Consider the following 20,812-nt stretch of genomic DNA (forward strand, 5'->3'; position numbering starts at 1 on the left):
GAACTTTTTTTTTTCTGTCGTTGGGGTAGAACTTCATTCAGTTATTTTGAGGTTGAGTAACATGTGTTGGGCAAACGCCTCCATTTTGCTCCCAAGACCATCTGTTGCTTTCTTCTGTTTCTCTCCAGTTTGAAACCTTTACTGTTCCAGGTTTTGCCTTAAGACTGTATGTTGGCGATTCCCCAGCTTTGAGCTCTGCCCACTGCCTGTCAAGTTGGATAAATCTTGTGTTCAGACTCCCTTCCCTTCTCCACACCTCACCACTTTCAATCGACCAAAACTAGTTTTGCTATTTTAAAATCTGTTTTATTTATTTTTGGCATTTGTTGCCTGTCCTTTATTACCCTTGAACTGAACAACTAGATGGATTTTTACAGTGGATTGCGAATGGTTGCCATTAGGCTAGTTTTTAATTCCAGATTTTATTAAATTTAAATTCTAATAGGTGAGACTCCAACCCATGACCCTAACACAATATTCGGAGACTCTAAATTATCAGTCCATTGGTAGTATATTACCACTATGCTATCACCTCCCTTTATATAAAAGGAATGAAATATGACTTGAATAGTAATGATCCCTGTGGTCTCTTAAAAATCCAAAGTACTGCAATGAGAAAAATAATGAAAATGATTTTTTAAAATATAGATTTTACTTGCATCTATCAAACTAAAATCAAAATAAAGCTAATATAAATTAATAGGCAAATTTTATTCAATTTAAAGTACAAGTTACACGTTAAATAGCAGGTACAACAAAGAGAATTCTCATGGATCTCCCAGTCAGTCAGAGTTCTGTTGATAAGAGTCGTCACCAAAGTGGTGCACTTCTCCAGTATCTCTTCAGCAATGCTCACAGCAGGCTTAATGGCATGGATCCACCAGTATCTACCTCACCTCTGTGCACCTGGTCATATCTAGGTCCGAAATCACATGATATCAGGTTATAGTCCAACAGGTTTATTTGAAATCGCAAGCTTTCGGAGTGCTGTTCCTTTGTCAGGGGGGAAGTGGGGGGAAGCACACAGAATTTATAGGCAGCGAGATCCTTGCAAGATAATTATGTTGCAAGGATCTCTCCGCTTATAAATTCTGTGCCTGTGCTCATCCCTCGACTTCACCTGATGAAGGAACAGCACTCCAAAAGCTTGTGATTTCAAATAAACCTGTTGGACTGCAACCTGGTGTCCTGTGACATCTGACTTGTCCACCGCAGTGCAACCTCGGCACCTCCACGTCATGGTCATATCAGTCAGTAGTTAACCTTAAGTAATAGAAACAGTTACACCAATCTTTTATTTGCCTGTTGCTGACTCATCGATCCAGCACTATTTTTTTTCCTTCAATCTGCCTGCAGTGCACTTCAGGATGATGTCAGCCCAAATGTATCTGTCTTTTATTTAGTTTCAACCAGCCTCATTTTCTCTAGATGCCTGAAGTTTGTGTCTTTCTGTCAAGGTCTGACTTAAAAAAAAAAAATGCAACCATTTGAAAGCAGGGTCACTGTATCCAACCAGCAATCTGTTTATACAACAGCTCACACACACTGTCCACCTTGCTGGGAGCCAACAGTTTCCAATACACAATACAAAAGAAAATCCAGTAGGGTAAATCCAGCATGATGGATTGTTAAATCTCTTTGCACAAAACCCAAGTCAAAATTCATCTTTGTACTATACAGAGAATGGAGAGGGAGATAACAGGCATCAATTCTTTCTCCTTTCTACATCCTGCTTGGTACAGTGCTCAGGCTTGTTATCCATTTGTAGCTGTGGTGGAAGGACTGCATCTGGAAAAATATTTGGATACTTATTTAAGACCGTAAGAAATAGGAATGGGGTAGGCCATTCAACCCCGCCCTGCTCGGCCATTCAGTAGTATCATGGCTGATCGAAATTCCTCAAGTCCATTTTCCCGCCCTTTCCCCATAACGCTTGATTCCCCAACTGAGCAAGAATCTTTCTATCTGAGCCTTAAATATACACAAGACCTCTGCCTGGAGCACTCTCTGTGGCAAGGAGTTCCAAAGATGCTCAACTATCTGAGAAAAGAAATTCCTCCTCATCTCAGTCTTAAATTGGCGCCTCTTAATTCTGAGACTATGCCCTCTGATCCTAGACTCTCCCATGAAGGAAACATCCTCTTAGCAGTTACCCTGTCAAGCCCCTTAAGAATTGTATGTGTTTCAATGAGATCACCTCTAATGCTTCTAAATTCCAGTGAGTAGAGACCCGACCTGTTTAGCCTTTGCTTATAAGACAATCCCTCTGTAGTGGGGATCATCCTAGTGAACCTTGTCTGAACTGCCTCCAGTGAACCATACATTCCCTCAGGTCCAAAACTGCTTACAGTACTCCAAATGTGCTTTCACCAGCACCTTCTACAGTTGCAGTAAGACTTCCCTACTCTTGTATTCCAACTCTCTTGAAGTAAGGATCAACATGCCATCAGCCATCCAGATTACCCACTGCATCTGTGTGCTAGCTTTCTGTGTTTCATGCCTAAGCACCCTCAAGTACCTTTCTTTTGCAGCTTTCTACAATTTTTCTTAATTTAGATAATACTCTGTAGTTTTCTTCTCCCTTCTAAAATGAGCAATTTCATATTTTCCACATTATATTCCATTTGCCAACTTTTTGCCCAATTACTTAACCTATCATTGTCTCTGTAAACTGTATTCCCCATAATTTTGTCTTTTCATCTATTTCATTTATTGTACATCAAACTACCATGTAAACATTACAAATATGTGCTTTTATTTTTGAAAACTGAAGCCACTAGCTGAAGGACACTGAAATTTTAGGAAGTGGATGATGCCAATGCACTTGTCTGGTTCCCTTGCCACTATTGTTCTGAGGCTGATTGGTCATTCCCCCTTGATAGCATCAATGTGGCACAAGCAAAATCAATGCGTTGTTCGCATGGCTTCACCAGCACTTGGCACATTCTGTGCGGCTTAATTATTGTTTCTTTTGTTAAAGTAGAAGTATTAACAGCTGTGGAAAGCCATGCATTGTAGCATAATTAATGACAATAATACCAAACCTATCTATCTTTACAACTATTTTCTTCTTTGCTATTTAAATCTAAAGCATTTAGAATTTACTTTATGGACAGAAGTGTTAGAAAAAAAATCAATTTTTTCAGAAACTTGAGGGTTTATTCTTTACTAAATTAGTTGTCTATTTGACATTATCACTTAGTTTATTCTCAAACAATAATTCTCCTTCTCCAGATATTATTGCTAGTCAAATAGAGGATCTTGTGAGTGTGTTTGAAATTTAGCTTAGTGTATTGAATTGGCAAGGTGAATTAAGACCCATGCAGGATTTGAGGAGTTTTTATAAATGTATTAAAAAAAGGTGAGTTCCTGTGCAATGTAGAATCTTTGTTCTGGGCCATTTGCCTTGATGATATTTTTGCAGTGTTCACCTAAATGATATATTTGTTCAGTAGCTGATCAGTAAACAAGGATTACTCTAACAGAAACTTTTCTTTGTAAATTAGAAAGCTGGAGCTGGGGGATGAGCTGCAGTGTTTTCCAAAATAATGACTACTACTACAATTGTGTATTTTGTAATGTGGTTCTGAAAAATTTCTGGCTCCTATTTATCTCCCTGCAAGACACAGTACTGCTTCCTGCACAGCATGCTATTTTCCTTAATTACTACAATCCTTTGAGCAATGATAAAATGCTACAACTCTAAAAAGAGCAAATGAATCTTTTAAATGCTGTAATGATAGAATCTGTGACATGTAAATTATAACGGTATACTGTGACATTTAATTTTACTTGCATTGAGTAACCTGCATTCTGAAATGTTTGTTTAAACTATTAATTGCAGTCTCGATTTGGTTCAGGCTCTCGTCATCATTAGCTGCCCTTTTTTAAATATAAATTAAGCACATTTTAAAGAGAACCATTTTCATCAAGAAATAGTCTCTAGCTGTTTTCATTCCTTGCAGGCACATATTCCAATTGTATAAATTATAGCCAAGTAAATCTCCACATACATTATCTTCTTCACAATGGCATCAGAGATAAATAAAGTCTGCTCAGGTTGTTTTCATTTGCCATAAATAGTAGGTGTTCTGAACACTCTGGATATCTAGGAATATTCAGGACCAGGTAAAAGGAAAAATGTAACTTGTAACTTATAACAGGTACAAAGGGAGCAAAACAACAAAGGCCCCAGCGGAGTGTAAAAAGTACAGAGGAGATCTCAAGAAAGTAATTGAGAGGAAAGAAGGGGCAAGAGAAATGTTGGCAGGGAAGGTTAGGGAGAATCCCAAGGTATCCTACAAGAAACACTGCATAGGCCAAACTGGAAGAAAATTGACTATATGTAGTGTTTCTGACAGTCCTTGCATGGTATTTTCCATATAACCCCAGTTTTGCTGGTTTGGGTATGGGACCTTTTGCATTCGAACTGGGGTTGTATACAAAATAGCATGCAAGGACTGTGAGGAACACTACATAGGCCAAACCGGAAGAAAATTGACTATACGGATACATGAACGCCGACTGGCCACGAAAAGACACGACCGATTCTCACGTCTCTCATTACACACAGACAACGAGGGATGTAAATTCGACTGGGACAACACATCAATAATCGCACAAGCCAAACAAAGACCCCGTGGAGAATTCCTGGAGGCCTGGTATTCCAACCAGAACTTGATTCACAAATACATTGAATTAGACCCTGTGCAAACCACTGAGAAACAAAACTGGAAGTAATACTAACCATCCCAGCAAACTGAGGCATATAAATAACAAGCAGGACAGAACAGTGACATTTCACTGGAGGCAAACTGACGATGTTACCTAGCAGGGTAACGAAACTTTTATAACTAATCCCACCGGCTCGGCAAGCATGTCTACAATTTCATCCACCACCCGAGCTACAAATCTTCTCAAACTTCAAATCAATTGTCGCTTGGTTTGAGCAACATTTGTGAAGAGTGAAAAGCAACATTAATGTTTCAGGTCAATGGCCAAAAATAATGGTAATTCAGATTATTAAAGAAAAGAAAGTCAATGTATGACTCAAATGGGAATTGAATTGCATTCATGCTTTGGTCCAAATCTCTTTCCTCTTCTCATCCAGTTTTGCCTGAAGGCTACATTTGATATTGGTATCCTCCTGTATGCATTCTTTCTGTGCAATAGGCTAGTCTTAAATTATAAATCTTGCATCATAACTGATTACTTCCTTTTAAAATGTTGGAGTTGCATCCTATCACGCTCTATCCCACTTTAATATCTCTAGCAAAGCTGATCATCTAATATATTGTTATGAATGCCATGGTAAATCTGTTGGCCATTCTAGGAATTGGTTTCTTAGTCAGTTGAATAATTTATTAATGCAGTGACATACACCATGCAGCAGAACAGGTCATGCAATAGTTGCCTGAGAACAAAAAACAATACAGTAAAGGAACATGCCTTTTGGCCCACCAAGCCTGCACCGATTCCTAGTCCTTATTTAGACCCACTACTTATTGCCCATACGCAGTTTCTGTCCATCTGTTTGCCTCCCATTCATATGTCCATCAAGATGTACCTTAAACATTGCTAATGTGCGTGCTTCCACCATCTCCACTGGCAGTGCGTTTCAGGTACCTACCACCCTCTGTGTGAAAGATTTTCCTCACACTTGTTCCCTAAACCTTTACCCTCTCATTTTGAACCTGTGCCCTCTTGTACTTGATCTGTCCACCATGGGAAAAAGCCTCTGACATTTCACCCCATCTATGCCTCTCATAATTTTGAGAACCCCTCTGGCTATGTCGAGGGCATCTCGAAGCCCATTGTACAGGGTGCCCCTGGCTTCTGTTGCAATACCACAGATTTCTTAGAGAAACCCAGCAACCGAACCAGGAACATTCCTCATCACAATGGATGTTTTGGCACTCTACACCATCATCCCCCACGACAACAGCGTCACTGCAACAGCCTCAGTACTCAATACTAACAACTGCCAATATCCAGACACCATCCTACAACTCACCCGTTTCATCCTCAACCGCAATGTCTTCACCTTTGACAGCCAGTTCTTCTTCCAGACACACAGAACAGCCATGGTAACCAGATTTGCACCCCAATATGCCAACATTTTCATGCATAAGTTTGAACAAGACTTCTTTGTTGCGCAGGACCTCCGACCAATGCTATGCCCCATATAAGTTGACAACACTTTCTTCCTTTGGACTCATGGCGAGGAATCTGAAACAACCACAGTGATATCAACAAGTTTCATCCACCGTCAGATTTACCGTGGAAATCTCTTTAGAATCGGCCTCATTCTCGGACACGTGCATCTCCATCAAGGACAGACACCTCACTGCCCTGCAAGCCTATGGGTTACCTCACGCTGCTGCACTTCTAGCTTCCACCCTAAGCACATTTTAAAAGAGCCATTCCCTTCGGACAATCCCTCTGCATACACAGGATCTGTTCATGTGAGGAGGAATGCAGGGCCGCCCTCATAATGGGATATGATGCTCAACTCATCAATCGCCAGTTCCAACATGCCACAGCAAAAAACTTCCTCAGAAGACAGACACTGGATAAGACTGATAGGGTATCCTTCGTCATCCGGTACATCCCGGGAGCAGAGAAACTATGTCATGTTCTTCGCAGCCTTCAACACCTCATTGATGACAATGAGCACCTCTCCAAGATCTTCCTCATGCCTCTGCTTCTTGCCTTCAATCAACCACCAAACTTTAAACACCCCATTGTTCGCAGCAAACTACCCAGCCTTCAGGACAATATCGACCACAACATCATACAAACTTGTTATGGCAACCTTTGCAAGACATGTCAGATCATCGACATGGATACTACCATCACACATGGGAACACCACCCACCACATGCATGGCAGATACTCATCTGACTCGGCCAACGTTGTCTGTCTCCTACGCTGCAGGCAAGGATGCCCCGAGGTATGGCATTTTGGTGAAACAATGCAGATGCTATGACAACGGATGAGTGGACACCACGCAACAATCGCCAGACAGGGATGTTCCCTCCCAGTGGGGGGGAAACAGTTCAGCAGTCAAGGACATTCGGCCTTGGACCTTTGGGTAAATGTCCTCCAAGGTGGACTTCGGGATACATAAAAATTGAGCAGAGGCTGATAGCCAAGTTTGGTACCCATGAGGATGGCCTCAACCAGAATCGTGGCTTCATGTCACACTACAGGTGACCCTACCACACTACACACTCTCGTTCTCGCGCTCTCTCTCTCTCTCTCTCGCCCGCGCTCTCTCACACATTTGTAATTGCAGATACATTCTAGAAAACCAGTCTGACTTCAACCAGATTCTAAACAAGGCTTAACACCTACAATGCATTGTCTGACCTAGGATGTCCCCTCTGGTATACTGATAAAACCCTTAGTTATCTCGGGACAGTGACTTGAAAGAAATTCTGGAATTTGCATATTAATCCTACTCTAACTAACTTGCCAACTTTTATATTCGATACCCTGGCCAATGAAGGCAAGCATGCTTATATACCTTCTTGACCACCTTATCCGCCTGTGTTGCCACTTTCAGGGATCTGTGGACCTGTATGCTCAGATCCCTCTGTCCATATTCCTAACCCTTCTGCCATTTTATTGTAAAATTTGTACCTGAATTTGATCTTCCAAAATACATCACGTCACATTAGTCAAGTTGTTCTTGACAATTCTACACAAAAGAATTAGATACTGATGTTATGAAAAGTGTGTGTTGTTAAAAGTGACACTGACAGGTGAGAAATAATAGACCTACCACAAGGGCTGGTGTGGTTTTCTTTAAGTTAATCAGCTCATTATTGTGCTTTTTCTCCTTTACACCTCACTACCACATGACAGAAAATACAAACTGCATTCTTTCTGTGCAATATATGTAAATATGTATTTCTTCTCTTCTGTAAATATCTGTAACATATTTCAGTCTGTGCACAAACCACTTTTATGATTTGTGTCTTTTCATGAAGTTGAAATTTGTTACATGTTTGTTACTGTTGGTGGTCCAGTCAAATCATTCAATATACATTTTCAAACAAAGTTTTCACATTGATAGATTAATAAAATACTTGAACTTCCAATTGTGCAGGCAGAGAGTAATTTGATTCTGACACTGTGTACCAGTGAATAATAATTAGTCTTGATAATTAAAAATGTTAATTCTGCTTTACAAGTGCTCTCTTCACTGAGTGAACAGTCATTGATATTTACAGCACAGAAGAAGGCAACTCAAATCATTGTGTCTATGCAAGCTGAAAAAGTGTTCTCGAGTCTTGTCCCAGTTTACAATTCTTTTTTCTAGCTTTGTAGCATCCTGCATTTAAAGTGCATTTCCAGGTGCTTTTTGAATGCAGTGAGGTTTCTTCCTCTTCTACCATTTCAGACCCCAAAACAGTGGGTGAAGTAATTCTCCTCGATCTCCCCCAGTCCTTCTTTAAAATATATGCCCCTGGTTATTGACCTCATTGCTGAGTGCAACAGGTCCTACCAATCTACTGTACCCAGGCTGCTCATAATGTTACCCATCTCAAATAAATCTAGCCCTCAGTTTCCTCTGTTCCAAAGAAATAAACCCAAGCCTATCCAATCTTTTCCACATGCTAAAATTTTCCAGTCCAGCAACGTTCTCACGTACCATTTTTTTACTCTTTCTTTTGTAATCCCATCATTTCTGTAATGTGACATGTTGGACACTTTGAAGTTTTATTTCTCTTATTGTCAAATGTACACACTTCAATAATTTTAAGTACAGCTCTCTAGAATCCTCATAGACTCTCAGCAATGGACACAGTTTGAATTTTAATTATGAAAGCGCTACAGAGGAAGCTATTGGATGAGGAAGTTGAGCGATGGAGAGTCTAGGAAGGGATGAATGTGAATGTCTTTGCCCAGTACCAGATGAATTTTTTTTTTAAATCTATAATTCATCAAAATAATTGTTTTGAGGTACCAGAAAAAACTTTGCGTGTGGAACAATGCTTCAGCAAAGAATCAACATTCTAAGAAACGGGGGAATTTTAGTGTCAGAGAAACTAGGCTCATCAATATTTCAAAACAGTTTAATTTTCATAACAGACCAGATTACTGGTTTTTTTTATTGGAGAATAGTTTTCTGAACATTGCTAGCATATCTAGATTAGAAGCATGTTTTGATTCCATGTGTTTTGGCATTTTTTTTCAATAGGAGTATAAAATTGAAATCTTTCCACAGCTAGAGAAGCTTAGACTTGCATATGTTCTATTACCTTCAGTTTTTTTTTAAACAGATGATAGAATGGCTTGTACATGTTATTTGAATCCTGATGTAGGTTACAGCATCAAACAAGTTGATACTCCACAACTAACAAGTCTGTTTTTGAAGCTGAGAGCTGCCACAAACTCATTTTTTTGCAATGTCTCATTGAAGCTCATTTTGTGAAAATTATTTTCACTCAAACATGTATTTAAAACATGTCTTGTGCAATTCTGTTTCAGGTATTATTTATTATTGTGATCTGACCCAAGATGATTTGAAGCCACATGTTTTCAGAGAAGTGACTGTGAAGGGATTTGATCCATCTGATTACCAGACTATTCAGGTGATTCAGGCTTTTATTGATTTTTCACTAATTATTTTCATGTGGACAAGCTCATACAATCATTTCAACTAAATGTAGACCAAAGGATCTGTTTCTGTGTTATATAACTCTATGACTCTAAGTAGTTAGAAAAATGTATTATCTGTATGGAGTAGCAAACAACTAATTCTGCTGACAGAGGAGCAAAATGCCAAATTCTTCCAAGTGAAGATTGGGGGAGATCAACAAATGCTTCTCCATTTTATGACCCAGAAAAGGGCAGGTAGGAGTTTAAAAAACACGAGCAGTCATTGATGGCACAGACCCAGCTGATGCCATATTCAGGCAGGGTTGTAAATGGATGAACAGCTGTCTCCCTGGAAATTGTCACAGTCGTAGCTATTTCAAACATTTCAGCTTATTTTTTGAATATCTACCAGATCTGCTGACGACACTTGTCACTCATGATTATCTATCTTTTAGAAGATGGATATTCTTCTTGGGAAAATAACTTTAAAAAGATGTGTCCTCTATTAATAGGATGGTATGTTGCTTCCCTGGTGCCAAAGTCCTTGATGTGTCTGAGCGGGTACAGGACATCCTGAAGCAGGAGGGAAAAGAGCCAGAAGTCATTGTCTACGTTGGCACAAATGTCATAGGTAGGAAGAAGGAAGAGGTCCTGCGAAGACCATTCAGGGAGTTAGGTAGGGAGCTAAAACACAGGACTACCAGGGTAGTAAATCTCAGGATTACTACTTGTGCCACGGGCTAGTGAGGCTAGGAACACAGTGAGAGTGCAGTTGAACATGTGGCTACAGAGCTGGTGTAGGAAGGAGGGCTTTAGACATATGGATAATTGGGATGTCTTCTGGGGAAGGTGGGACCTGTACAGGAAGGATGGGTTGCACCTGAACTGGAGGGGCACCAATATCCTGGGCGGGAGGTTTGCTAGACCTCTTCGGGAGGGTTTAAAGTAGTGCGACAGGGGTGTGGGAACCGGAATACTAGGCCAGTAAATGCAGGGACTGGGGACAAAAGTGTGACAGAGATATGCATAGTACAGAGTAAGAGCAGGCACAGGGAAGTTGCGGGGCTCAGAGGGACTGGAGGACTGCTTGATAAAGAAAATTTAAATAGTTAAAGGCACTGTCTGAAAATGTGGCAAGGGCAGTTTTAATTGAGACATTCAGGAGGACATTGGATGAGTATTTCAAAAGAATATGTGCGCAGGGATATGGGCAAAAAGCTGGAAATTGGCACTAGGTAATAGAACCAGTGCAGGCATGACGGGCTGTAACGATTCTGTGAAGTGAAGCAAGCTTGGAGCAGCTGATGGTACAGGGGTATTTTCACTGGGTTAGTAATTCTGAGACCGAGCCAATGCTCTGGAGACAAGAGTACAAATCCCACCATGGCAGGTGGTGAAATTTTAATAATCATAAATCTGGAATTGAAAGCTGGCCTAATGGAAACATGTAACCGTTGATGATTGCCATGGAAACCCAGCCGGTTCACTAATATCTTTTAAGGAAGGATATTGTCGTCGTTGCTTCACTTGGCCTACATATGACTCCAGACCTACAGCAATGTAATGGGTTTTTAACTGCCCACTGAAATGGCCTAGCAAGCCAGTGAATTCATAAAAAATGAATAACTGCTTTGTATACAGTAGCAGCAAGAGTGGTATTTTCCACTAATGAGTGCCATTTGTCAAAAAGAATGTCGTTTCTTCATTTCAGTGTGATTCCAGGTATGTAGGCCATACATCCCAGTGACTTACTGATTGAATCAAACATACACCTACAACAATTCTTAATAGGCAGACTACAGACTACTCAACAAACTGCAAAACCCAAATTAAAATGTCTGTTAGATGTGATTTTGTGATTGGGCACTTAGTGAACAAATCAGAGTTTGTTAATAGCTACCATAACAATCACTTTTAGGTAATCAGTCAATCTCATAAAGTGGCTCATTTGCTATAAGCAATATATATTCAAATACAGGGTCTTGTTCTCTGGAAACACAATGAAGGGCATTGCACTTTTTTAAATTATCCGGAAGAATACAGATCCTATAGTTTCCTGTAGCTTTTTCCATAGAAATCCTTGATCCATCAGGGTCGACTTGCTGACAAATCAGTACTACTCCTATTCTATAAATTGTTGTGATCATCTAAAGTCTGGCATTTTTGAATTTGACCTGATGTGTACAAGAGCTTCAGCAATATGATTCGCATTTCAGCAATATTCAAGTAGAAATACTATTAATATTAGCAATATTGAGTTGGTGGGGAGGATTGAGAGACAGGATCTACATATGTTTGGAAAGTGGGAAATTATGTCTCTCAAACTTGAGGCACATAAACACTAAAGCACAGAGCCCCCTGTTTTTAAAAAAAACCCTAAAGCACAGAGCCCCCTGTACATAGCTCCCTGTACATAAACCCTAAAGCATAGAGCCCTCTGTAAACAAACCCTAAAACACAGAGTCCCCTGTTTATAAACCCTAAAACACAGAGCCCCCCGTTCAATAACGTGTAAAACACGGAGCTCACTGTAAATAATCCACAGGCATGTGTTCCTGTCTGCAATACAAATACTATTTCTCTGCAATAAAAAAAAGACAACTATGCCTTTTGATTGTGACACTGATGGAAGACAACTGGGTAATTGTGGTTTGGTGGTAGTGCAAATGGATTATAACCATTTTTTGTTTTATTCAGTCATGTGATATGGGGTCCGCTGGCTCGATCAGCATTTATTGTCCATCCCTAATTGCTTTTGAGAAGGTAGTGGTGAGCTGCCTTCTTGAACTGCTGAAAAGGGATACAATGTGAATGTTCCATACTGCTGAAGCTTATTCACAGTAATTAGTCCAAGTGGTCCTGGAGCTGACATGACTGACCTCCAGCCACCACAACCATCTTCCTTTCTGCTAAGTATAATTCCAATCCCTGAATTCATTGCCATTTTTTTGCTGGAGTTACTTGATGCTACACTCAGTCAAATGTCGCCTTGATGCGAAGGGAAGTTACTCTCTCCTCACTTCTGGATTTCAGCTCTTTCAGCCATGTTGGGACTGAAACTGTAATTGGGTCTGGAGCTGAATGGCACTGTCAGAACTCAAAATCGGCATCAGTAAGCAGGCTACTGCTAAGCAAGTGCAGCTTAATGACCCTTTCCATTGCTTTATTGGTGATCGAGCGTCGACTGATGGGGTGACAGTTGGATTTGTCCTGCTTTTTGTGTACGTGACCATTTTCCATGTGATTAGATAGAGGGCCTTTTATCTAAGGAAAGATATACTGGCATTGGAAGCAGTTCAGAGGAGGTTTGTTAGGCTGATACCAGGTCTGGAGGGATCTCTTATGAAGAGAGGTTGTGTCGATTCAGCCTGTACTCATTGAAATACAGAAGAATGAGAGGTAACCTGAGTGAAACATACATGATTCTTAAGGGACTTGACAGGGTAGATATGGGAAAGTTTTTTTCCCCTTACCGCAAAATGTTGTTGGTACAGGGTCATTTAAGTGTATTGAGGGCTGAGAGAGAGATTTTCAATCTGTAAAGAAATCGAGGGGCATGGCAAAGAGGAAGGAAAGTGGAGTTGAGGATGATCAGATCAGTTGTGATCACATTGAATGGCAGAGCAGACTCAAAAACAAATTGCTGGAAAGGCTCAACAGGTCTGGCGCATCTATGGAGAGAAATCAGAGTTAATGTTTCAAGTCTAGTGACCCTTCCTTGACTAGATCCAATACTTCCTTCCCACCTATTATTGTGTCATACACCAACATTGCTGTGGTATATTCTCTTCTATCATCAGAGTCATATATCTATTGTAAGTATTGGTGGTCCTAGCACTAAAGGGGCTCCTCCAGTTATAGGTTGTCATCCTGAAAATGCCCCTTTTATCTCAACTCTGGCTAACTAATAGAAGACTATCTTCTATCCATCGTAAAATACCCCCAACACCAACAGGCTTTTATCTGCCTCCACTGGACCCGAACATTAACTCTGATTTCTCTCTGTGAATGCTACCAGACCTGCTGATCTTTTCCAGCAATTTCTGTTTTTGTATCTGATTTCCAGTATCTGCTGTTCTTTTGGTTTTTATTTGACAGAGCAGACTCAATGGATTGAATGACGTTCTTCTACATCTTATGGTCATATGACAGTGTTGTAGCTTGATTTGGTCAGCAACGATACTTGTTTGAAGAGCAGCTCAGGCACACTGGAAGGAATGACTTCCTTCTGTGCTGTAACAGTTCTGACATTCTGTGAACAGCTTGGCTAGAGGGGCAGCAAGTGCACATATCTACAGGATGATTGCTGAGTGTTGACAGGACACACAGCCTTTGCAATATTCAGTGCCTCCAAACATTTCTCGATATCTTATGGAGTGAATCAAATTGGTTGAAGACTGGCAGCTATGTTTGCTGGGGTCCTCTCTAGGAGGCTGGATAGTCTCTGCAGTTGACCAGTCTCCACAGTACCCAGATACTTTTTCAGCCGTCGCACCATGGAATATCTATCAGCAGAAAGCAAGGCCTGTTTACCATGAATAGCTCCATCTGCCAATTTTGAAACTTGAGCACTTCTGCAGATGCTAGTCACTTTTTTCTGAGAATAGTAGACTTGCTTTTACTGTGAGTTGCCTTGTGCCTAATGTAATTCTGACTTTTAGAAATTAAATTATCTTTAGATGTGCAAATTTTCAGAACTCTTCAAGCTGTGTTAATGCAATCACTTATTCATCGGCAAACTTTTTTTCCTTTCTTGGGTTCTAATATTGAATGCATGATTCACTTTAGGGTTCAAAGCATGCCCTCAAAGCTTTTGAAATCTCTACTATCCTTTTTACTTTGTAGCAGAGGTTTGGGATGGGAAACAATGTATAGCTGTCTCTGCCTGGCAATGATAAAAGTTTAGCCACTTGTCGATGCATTGGTTAACAAAATAAATCCATTGCAATTTCATTATTTTGTCATCTTGAGTGAAAAAATGGCCAGTTCTACTTTATATCATATTTTATTTCGACCAGAGCTGGGAAAGGAGAAGTTGCAGCCATTAGTAGCTACTACTTTGAAAATTTTAGGATGCAATCCGTCAGGTCCAGGGCCCTACTGGCCTTTACCTCAATTAGTTTCACTAGTACTCTTTTTCTCGTGATAATAATTATTTATTACCTCCCCTCTCCTCTGCTCCTCTTATTTGTTTTGGAACGCTACTCATGTCCTCTATGTGAAGACTGCAAATTATTTATTGAACTCCTTTGCCATTTCCTTATTCTCTGATATCTACTCTTGATTCAAAATCTATTAATTCAAATCACTTAGTAATTATATTTTCTGCTTTGCTCTTATTTTCATTTCTTCATTCAAATTATAGAATGTTTAAATCTTTGTTTGAAAGAAAATGCTGAATGATTTGGAGTAGATTTTATGTTGTCATATCCTGCTAACCCTGCCTCACAACCAGCCACACTAAGTTTGTTACTGCGTGAAAAAATAGTGGTTGGTACCATTTGCTGAAAATGTTTCATGAAAGTTGAAGCAAATCTGTAAATTATGGATAAAAACAAAGTTGCTGGAAAAGCTCAGCAGGTCTGGCAGCATCTGTGAAGGTAAAAACAGAGTTAACGTTTCGGGTCCGGTGACCCTTCCTCAGAATTATGGGCATGGTTACTTTGAATTACAGGCATGCTGGGTGCCAAGACACATCAAAACTGATATTTATTGGATTTATTAGATAAAGGCCAACTTCGACAAGGGAGCCTCTGACATGTCCACCTTCTTCCTCAACTGAGGATTCCCCAGCACTGTTTCAACAGGGCCCTCAACCGGGTCCAGCCCATCTCCCGCACTTCCCCCTCACTCCTTCTCTTTCCTCCTGCAACTGCGATAGGGTTCCCCTTGTCCTTACTTATCATCCCACCAGCATCTACATCCAGAAGATCATCAGACGCCATTTCCGCCGTCACCAGCGAGATACCACCAGCAGACACATATTCCCCTCCCCTCCCTTGTCCACCTTCCGCAGGGAGCATTCCCTCCAGAACATCCTGGTCCGCTCTTCCTTCGCCCCAACACACCACCATAGCCCCACGGCAATTTCCCCTGTAACCAGCAAAGGTGCAACACCTGCCCATTTACCTCCTCCCTCCTCACTGTCCAAGGGCGCAAACATACCTTCCAGGTGAAGTGTTACTTCACCTGCACTTCCCAGAATCTAGTCTGCTGCATTCGCTGCACACGATGTGGTCTCCTCTACATTGGGGAAACGAAGCATAGACTGGGTGACAGCTTCACAGAATATCTACGTTCTGTTTGCAGAAAAGACTCTGAGCTACCTGTTGCCTGCCACTTTAACACACCGCCCTGTTCCTGGGCAACATCTCTGTCTCTGACTTGCTGCAGTGTTCCGGTGAAGCTCAACGCGAGCTGGAAGAACAACACCTCATTTTCCGCTTGGGGACCCTGCAGCTCTCCGGACTCAATATTGAGTTCAATAATTTTAGGGCCTAAACTCTCCCATGTCTTAGCCCTCCTACCCCACACACCAGGTCTTGTTATCACATAGCTTGCCATTACACACTGCTTATTGTTAGTCACTAACAGTTCCCATTAACAACTATTCACCCTCCCAGCCAGATTGCCATCAACTCCTTTGTCTATCCAACTACTCTTCTCTCTCTTTAGTCTGTATCCTATCGTTTACTCCCTACCCCTTCCCTCTCCCTATTATCTGCATATAAGCTGACGTTTTCCCAGCTACCATCAGTTATGAGGAAGGGTCACCGAACCCGAAATGTTAAGTCTGATTTCTTTTTTCTTCACAGATGCTGTCAGACCTGCTGAGCTTTACCAGCAACTTCTGCTTTTGTTTATTGGATTTCTACTTCGTACATCTATGGTACTTTTTTTTTATATAAAAGGACTACACAAGGTTCCTTAAGTACCCAACACTTTTTTTTTTCTGTGATTTTAAATAGCTTAAGCCCATTTAAAAATGTTTTAAGTTTGTTATTGTATCACTTCTCTTCTGCAGTCATTGCTTAGCAAATAGGTGTTGCTGTATTTTTTGAAAGCTGACTAGAAATGCTATCTGTCACAGTGAGCTGGAGCTATTTTATGTTGACCCTCTCTTTTAAGCTTTTCTAAGCAGGAGGCACTGCACATTTGTAAAGTTCTAGTGTGTTTCCATCCAGCTATCATGGCAATAACGTTTCCAAATGCCACAGCATTTTGTCTTAAAGGTCAGTTTAAAAAGTCACTAAAGCATCAGTAAAAGGATTAAAAATGAAAGAAATAAAATACAACCACTCATCCTTAGTCATAGGAACAACTGCACAAAGTCAGCTTAAGCCACCGACAGATCTTTTGATCACAAGTAGATTAGTCCCAGGCAAAGCTTAATGTTCATTTAAGGCGTATTGTTGAGTGTGTTAGACCATAAGACCATAAACCATAGGAGCAGAAGTAGGCTAAATTCTGATGAGTACAAGCCCACCCTACTGACCCTCTCTTCTTCAGACAGTCCCTCCTTATCTGGTGTTAGCCTAGCAAACGTTCTGTGGCCTCCAACAGCAGTATATCTTTCCTTTAGATAAGGGGCCCAAAACTATTCACAATGTTCCAGCTGTGATCTCACTAGTGCTTTATATAGTTTTATTTTTTTTCTCCCTTTCTTTAATCCATTCCCATTGCAGTAAAGGCCAACGTTCCATGTGCTTTCCCTATTACCCACTGAACTTGAATGATTTGTGTGATTCATGGACAAGAACACTCAAATTCCTCTGTTCTGGAGCTTTCTGCAATCTTTGTCTATTTAAATAATTAAGCTTCTGTACACTTGCAAAAGTGCACTCCCATATTTTCCCACATAACGTGCCATCTGCCAAGGTTTTTACCCACTCGCTTAACCTGACAGAATCTACAGAGGGATACATTGTGTCATCCTCACCACTTCCCACTTATTTTTGTACTATCCACAGACTTCCCTATCATACTTTCGCTTTCCTCATCAGAGTCATTAACATATATTGTAAATAATTGTGGCCCCTGCACTGGCTCTTGTGGCACCCCACTAGTTACAAGTTGCCATTCTAAAAACTCCCCCCTTATCAGACCTATCTGATATTTAGTTTTGTGCTCTGAACTGTAGGAAAGATGTAATAACAAACACTCTGTGGTGGGGAGGGGTCATTTGTTGATGGTTTACTGCTGTAATTAGCAGGTCTTTGAACTTATTTAACAGGGATGGGATACAGAATGAAGGCACAGTAGGGGGTGATACACCAAAGAATCACCAGGTAGATCGAGAAGGCAGTGCAAATATATTCAATTTCAAGGTACAAGAGAGCTTGGCAAGATAGCATTTATTTTATTGCAAGGAGCCTTGCAAGTAAGGAAGATGAATTGAAACTTTGCATGATAGGATGGGGAAGTGAAATCATTGCTATGAAAGACAAATGGTTGAGGAAGGATAAGACTTGGCAGCTCAACATTCTGAGGTGTGGAATCTTCAGGCGAGACAGTGGGGGAGTGTGGTGAATGGTGATAAAGAGGATGTGGTGTTTCAGTATTAATCAAGGTGTCAATTACTACAGCAAGGAGGGATGATATCTTAGAAGGTCCCTCGTGAGGCCATTTGGCTGGAACTTGAAACCAAAATGGAGGCAGTCACTTTGCTGGGGATGTACAAGAGACCCCTAAACAGTCAGGGAAAGATAGACAAATAGGCAGATCTTGAAGTTTAAAAATAATAGGGTAATAATACTAAGGGATTTCAACTTCCCCAATATTAACTGGGGTTGACAAGAGGTGAAAGGCTTGAGATGGGGACAGGACAGAGTACTCAAATATGTTCAGGGAAACTTTTTAAGTCAGCACTTACAGCCACAAGAGAGGGCCTGGTACTGGACCTAGTTTTAAAGAACAAAGTCGAGCAAGTGGAGATGTGGCAGTGGGGAGCATTTCAGTGGTAGTGACCATAATTCAAACAGATCTAATTTATTTATGAATTCTGAATTAGGGGAAAGACAATTTTAATATGGTGAACCAGGATCTGTCCAAAGTGGACTGTGAGCAGCTACTTGCAGAAAAATACACATTGGAGCAGTGGAAGGCATTTGGAAGAATAAGAGTGAAACAGCAGGTCTAACATGTTCCTGTACATGTGATGGGTGGGACCAACAATACCAGAGAACCCAAGAGATGTACAGAATTGGATAAAGGAACACAAGAACGCCCTAGAGGAGTGTAGAATGTGCAGGGGATTAATCAGAAAAGAAACTAGTGGGGTAAGAAACATTGACATATTAAAGGAAAATCCAGTTGCATTTTATAGGTATGTTAATTGCAAGAGGAGAGTAAGGCATGCATCTTGACATCATTGCCTTGAGTGAAATGCTGTTCTTGATGTATATTCTACATGTTTCTGTCATTTGTTAGGGAGTAAACCTGTTCAAATATGTCAAAGCACTAAGTATTGGTCAAATTGTTTTGTCTCTAGTCATCCCCTCTTTGGTCGTTCTTTGTCTTAACGACCAAAAAGTTACTGATCTAACTGAAAAAGTTACATGATGAAGTTTTGACTGTGTTGTAATACACCGTGCAATGTTGAATGTTTCTTGTGTCTAGCGTTTCAAATACATCAATTTTCCATCAAGCTTAAATAGTGGGTTATGTGCTGATAAACCACATGAGTATTTACCTCTTGCTTAATAATAAATGTGTAATGTTCTACAAGGATGGAGTTAAAAAGAAATCCACCCAGTATTACATGTGCATCTGCAGTGCTCCACCAAGTGGTGGTGTTAGCCACAAATACAATTAAAATGTAATGCATTCGTGTGAACATAAATGGTGCAATTCTAAAGAGGGTGCAGGGTTAAATAGACCCGAGGATGTACATACACAATTCTTGAAGGTGTCTAGCCAATTTATGAATACATTTTTTTTTTTAAAAAAATGGTACCTTTGATTTTGCTATTAAGTAGCAAAGAAAGGAAATACATGCTAAATCTTCATAGCATGTGGTTAGACCTTGGTTAGGATATTGTTTTTTTTTAATTCACTCGTGGAAAGTGGGCATTGCTGGCTGGCAAGCATACTGTTTCCCATCCGTGCTTGCCCTTAAGAAGGTGGTGGTGAGCTGCCTTCTTGAACAACTTCAGTCTATGTGCTATAAGTAGAACCACAATGCTGTTAGGGAAGGAATTCCAGGACTTTGACCTAGTGACAGTGAAGGAAAGGTGATATATTTCTAAGCCAGGGTGGGGACGGGCTTGGCGGGGAACTTGTAGGTGGTGGTATTCCCATATATCTATTGCCCTTGTTCTTCTAGATGGAAGTGGTCATGGGTTTCTAAGGTGCTGTCCAAGGATCTTTGGTGAATTTCTGCAGGGCATTGTGTAGATAGTACACACTGCTCCTACTGAGCGTTGGTGTTGGAGGGAGAGGATGTTTGTGGAAATGGTGCCAGTCTAGCAGGTCACTTTGTCCTGAGTGTCATGCAAAGCTTTGGACAGAATGCAAAGAGCTTCCTTAGAATGGTGCAAGAAATGAAGGACTTGATTTATATGGGGAGCTTAGGGAAACTGAGGTGATTTTCTTTACAACAAAGAAGGCTAAAATAAAATTTGATAGTTATTCAAAACATGGATGATTTTCATAGAGCATATGAAGAGAAAAGTATCCAACATGAGAGGATTGATAACCAGAAGAAAAGATTTCATGTAGTTGACGAAAGAACCAGTGCTACTCTCACCTCACCCAAGGAATTCAGCTCTTTTGTGCAGATTTGAACCAAGGCTTTAATGATGTCAAGAGCATAACCCAAACTCTGTCACTGAGCAGGTTAATGCTGAGCAGGTGCTGCCTGATAGCACTGTTAATTACACCTCCTTGATGATCAAGAGTAGTTTGAGGTGGTATTGGCTTATTTGGATTTGTCCTGTTTTTGTTTTGTGTACAGGATGTACCTGGGCAGATTTTCACATTGATCAGATGCCAGTGTTGTAACTGTACTGGAAGAACATGGATAAGGGAGTGGCAAATTCTGGAGCATATATTTTCAGTACCATTGCCGGAACGTTGTCAGGGCCTATGGTCTTTGTAGTATCCAGCACCTCTAATTGTTTCTTGAATGCTGGGAACCACTGGAGGAGACCAAGATGGATCATCACTTGACACTTCTGGCTGAAGATTGCTGTGAATGCTTCAT

General features: G+C 40.6%; 1 protein-coding gene across 1 annotated transcript in view; it reads left to right on the plus strand.

Annotated features, from left to right (window-relative positions):
- Positions 1-20,812, plus strand: part of LOC109934916 (prolyl endopeptidase) — a 130,754-nt gene that overhangs the window by 62,687 nt on the left and 47,255 nt on the right. The window contains exon 10 of the mRNA XM_048596701.1: positions 9,499-9,602. Within this exon, the coding sequence (XP_048452658.1) occupies positions 9,499-9,602 (104 nt within the window). The remainder of the gene's footprint in view (positions 1-9,498; positions 9,603-20,812) is intronic.

Source organism: Rhincodon typus, chromosome 5, assembly GCF_021869965.1.
Source record: "Rhincodon typus isolate 14 chromosome 5, sRhiTyp1.1, whole genome shotgun sequence".
In the NCBI taxonomy this organism is placed as follows: domain Eukaryota; kingdom Metazoa; phylum Chordata; class Chondrichthyes; order Orectolobiformes; family Rhincodontidae; genus Rhincodon; species Rhincodon typus.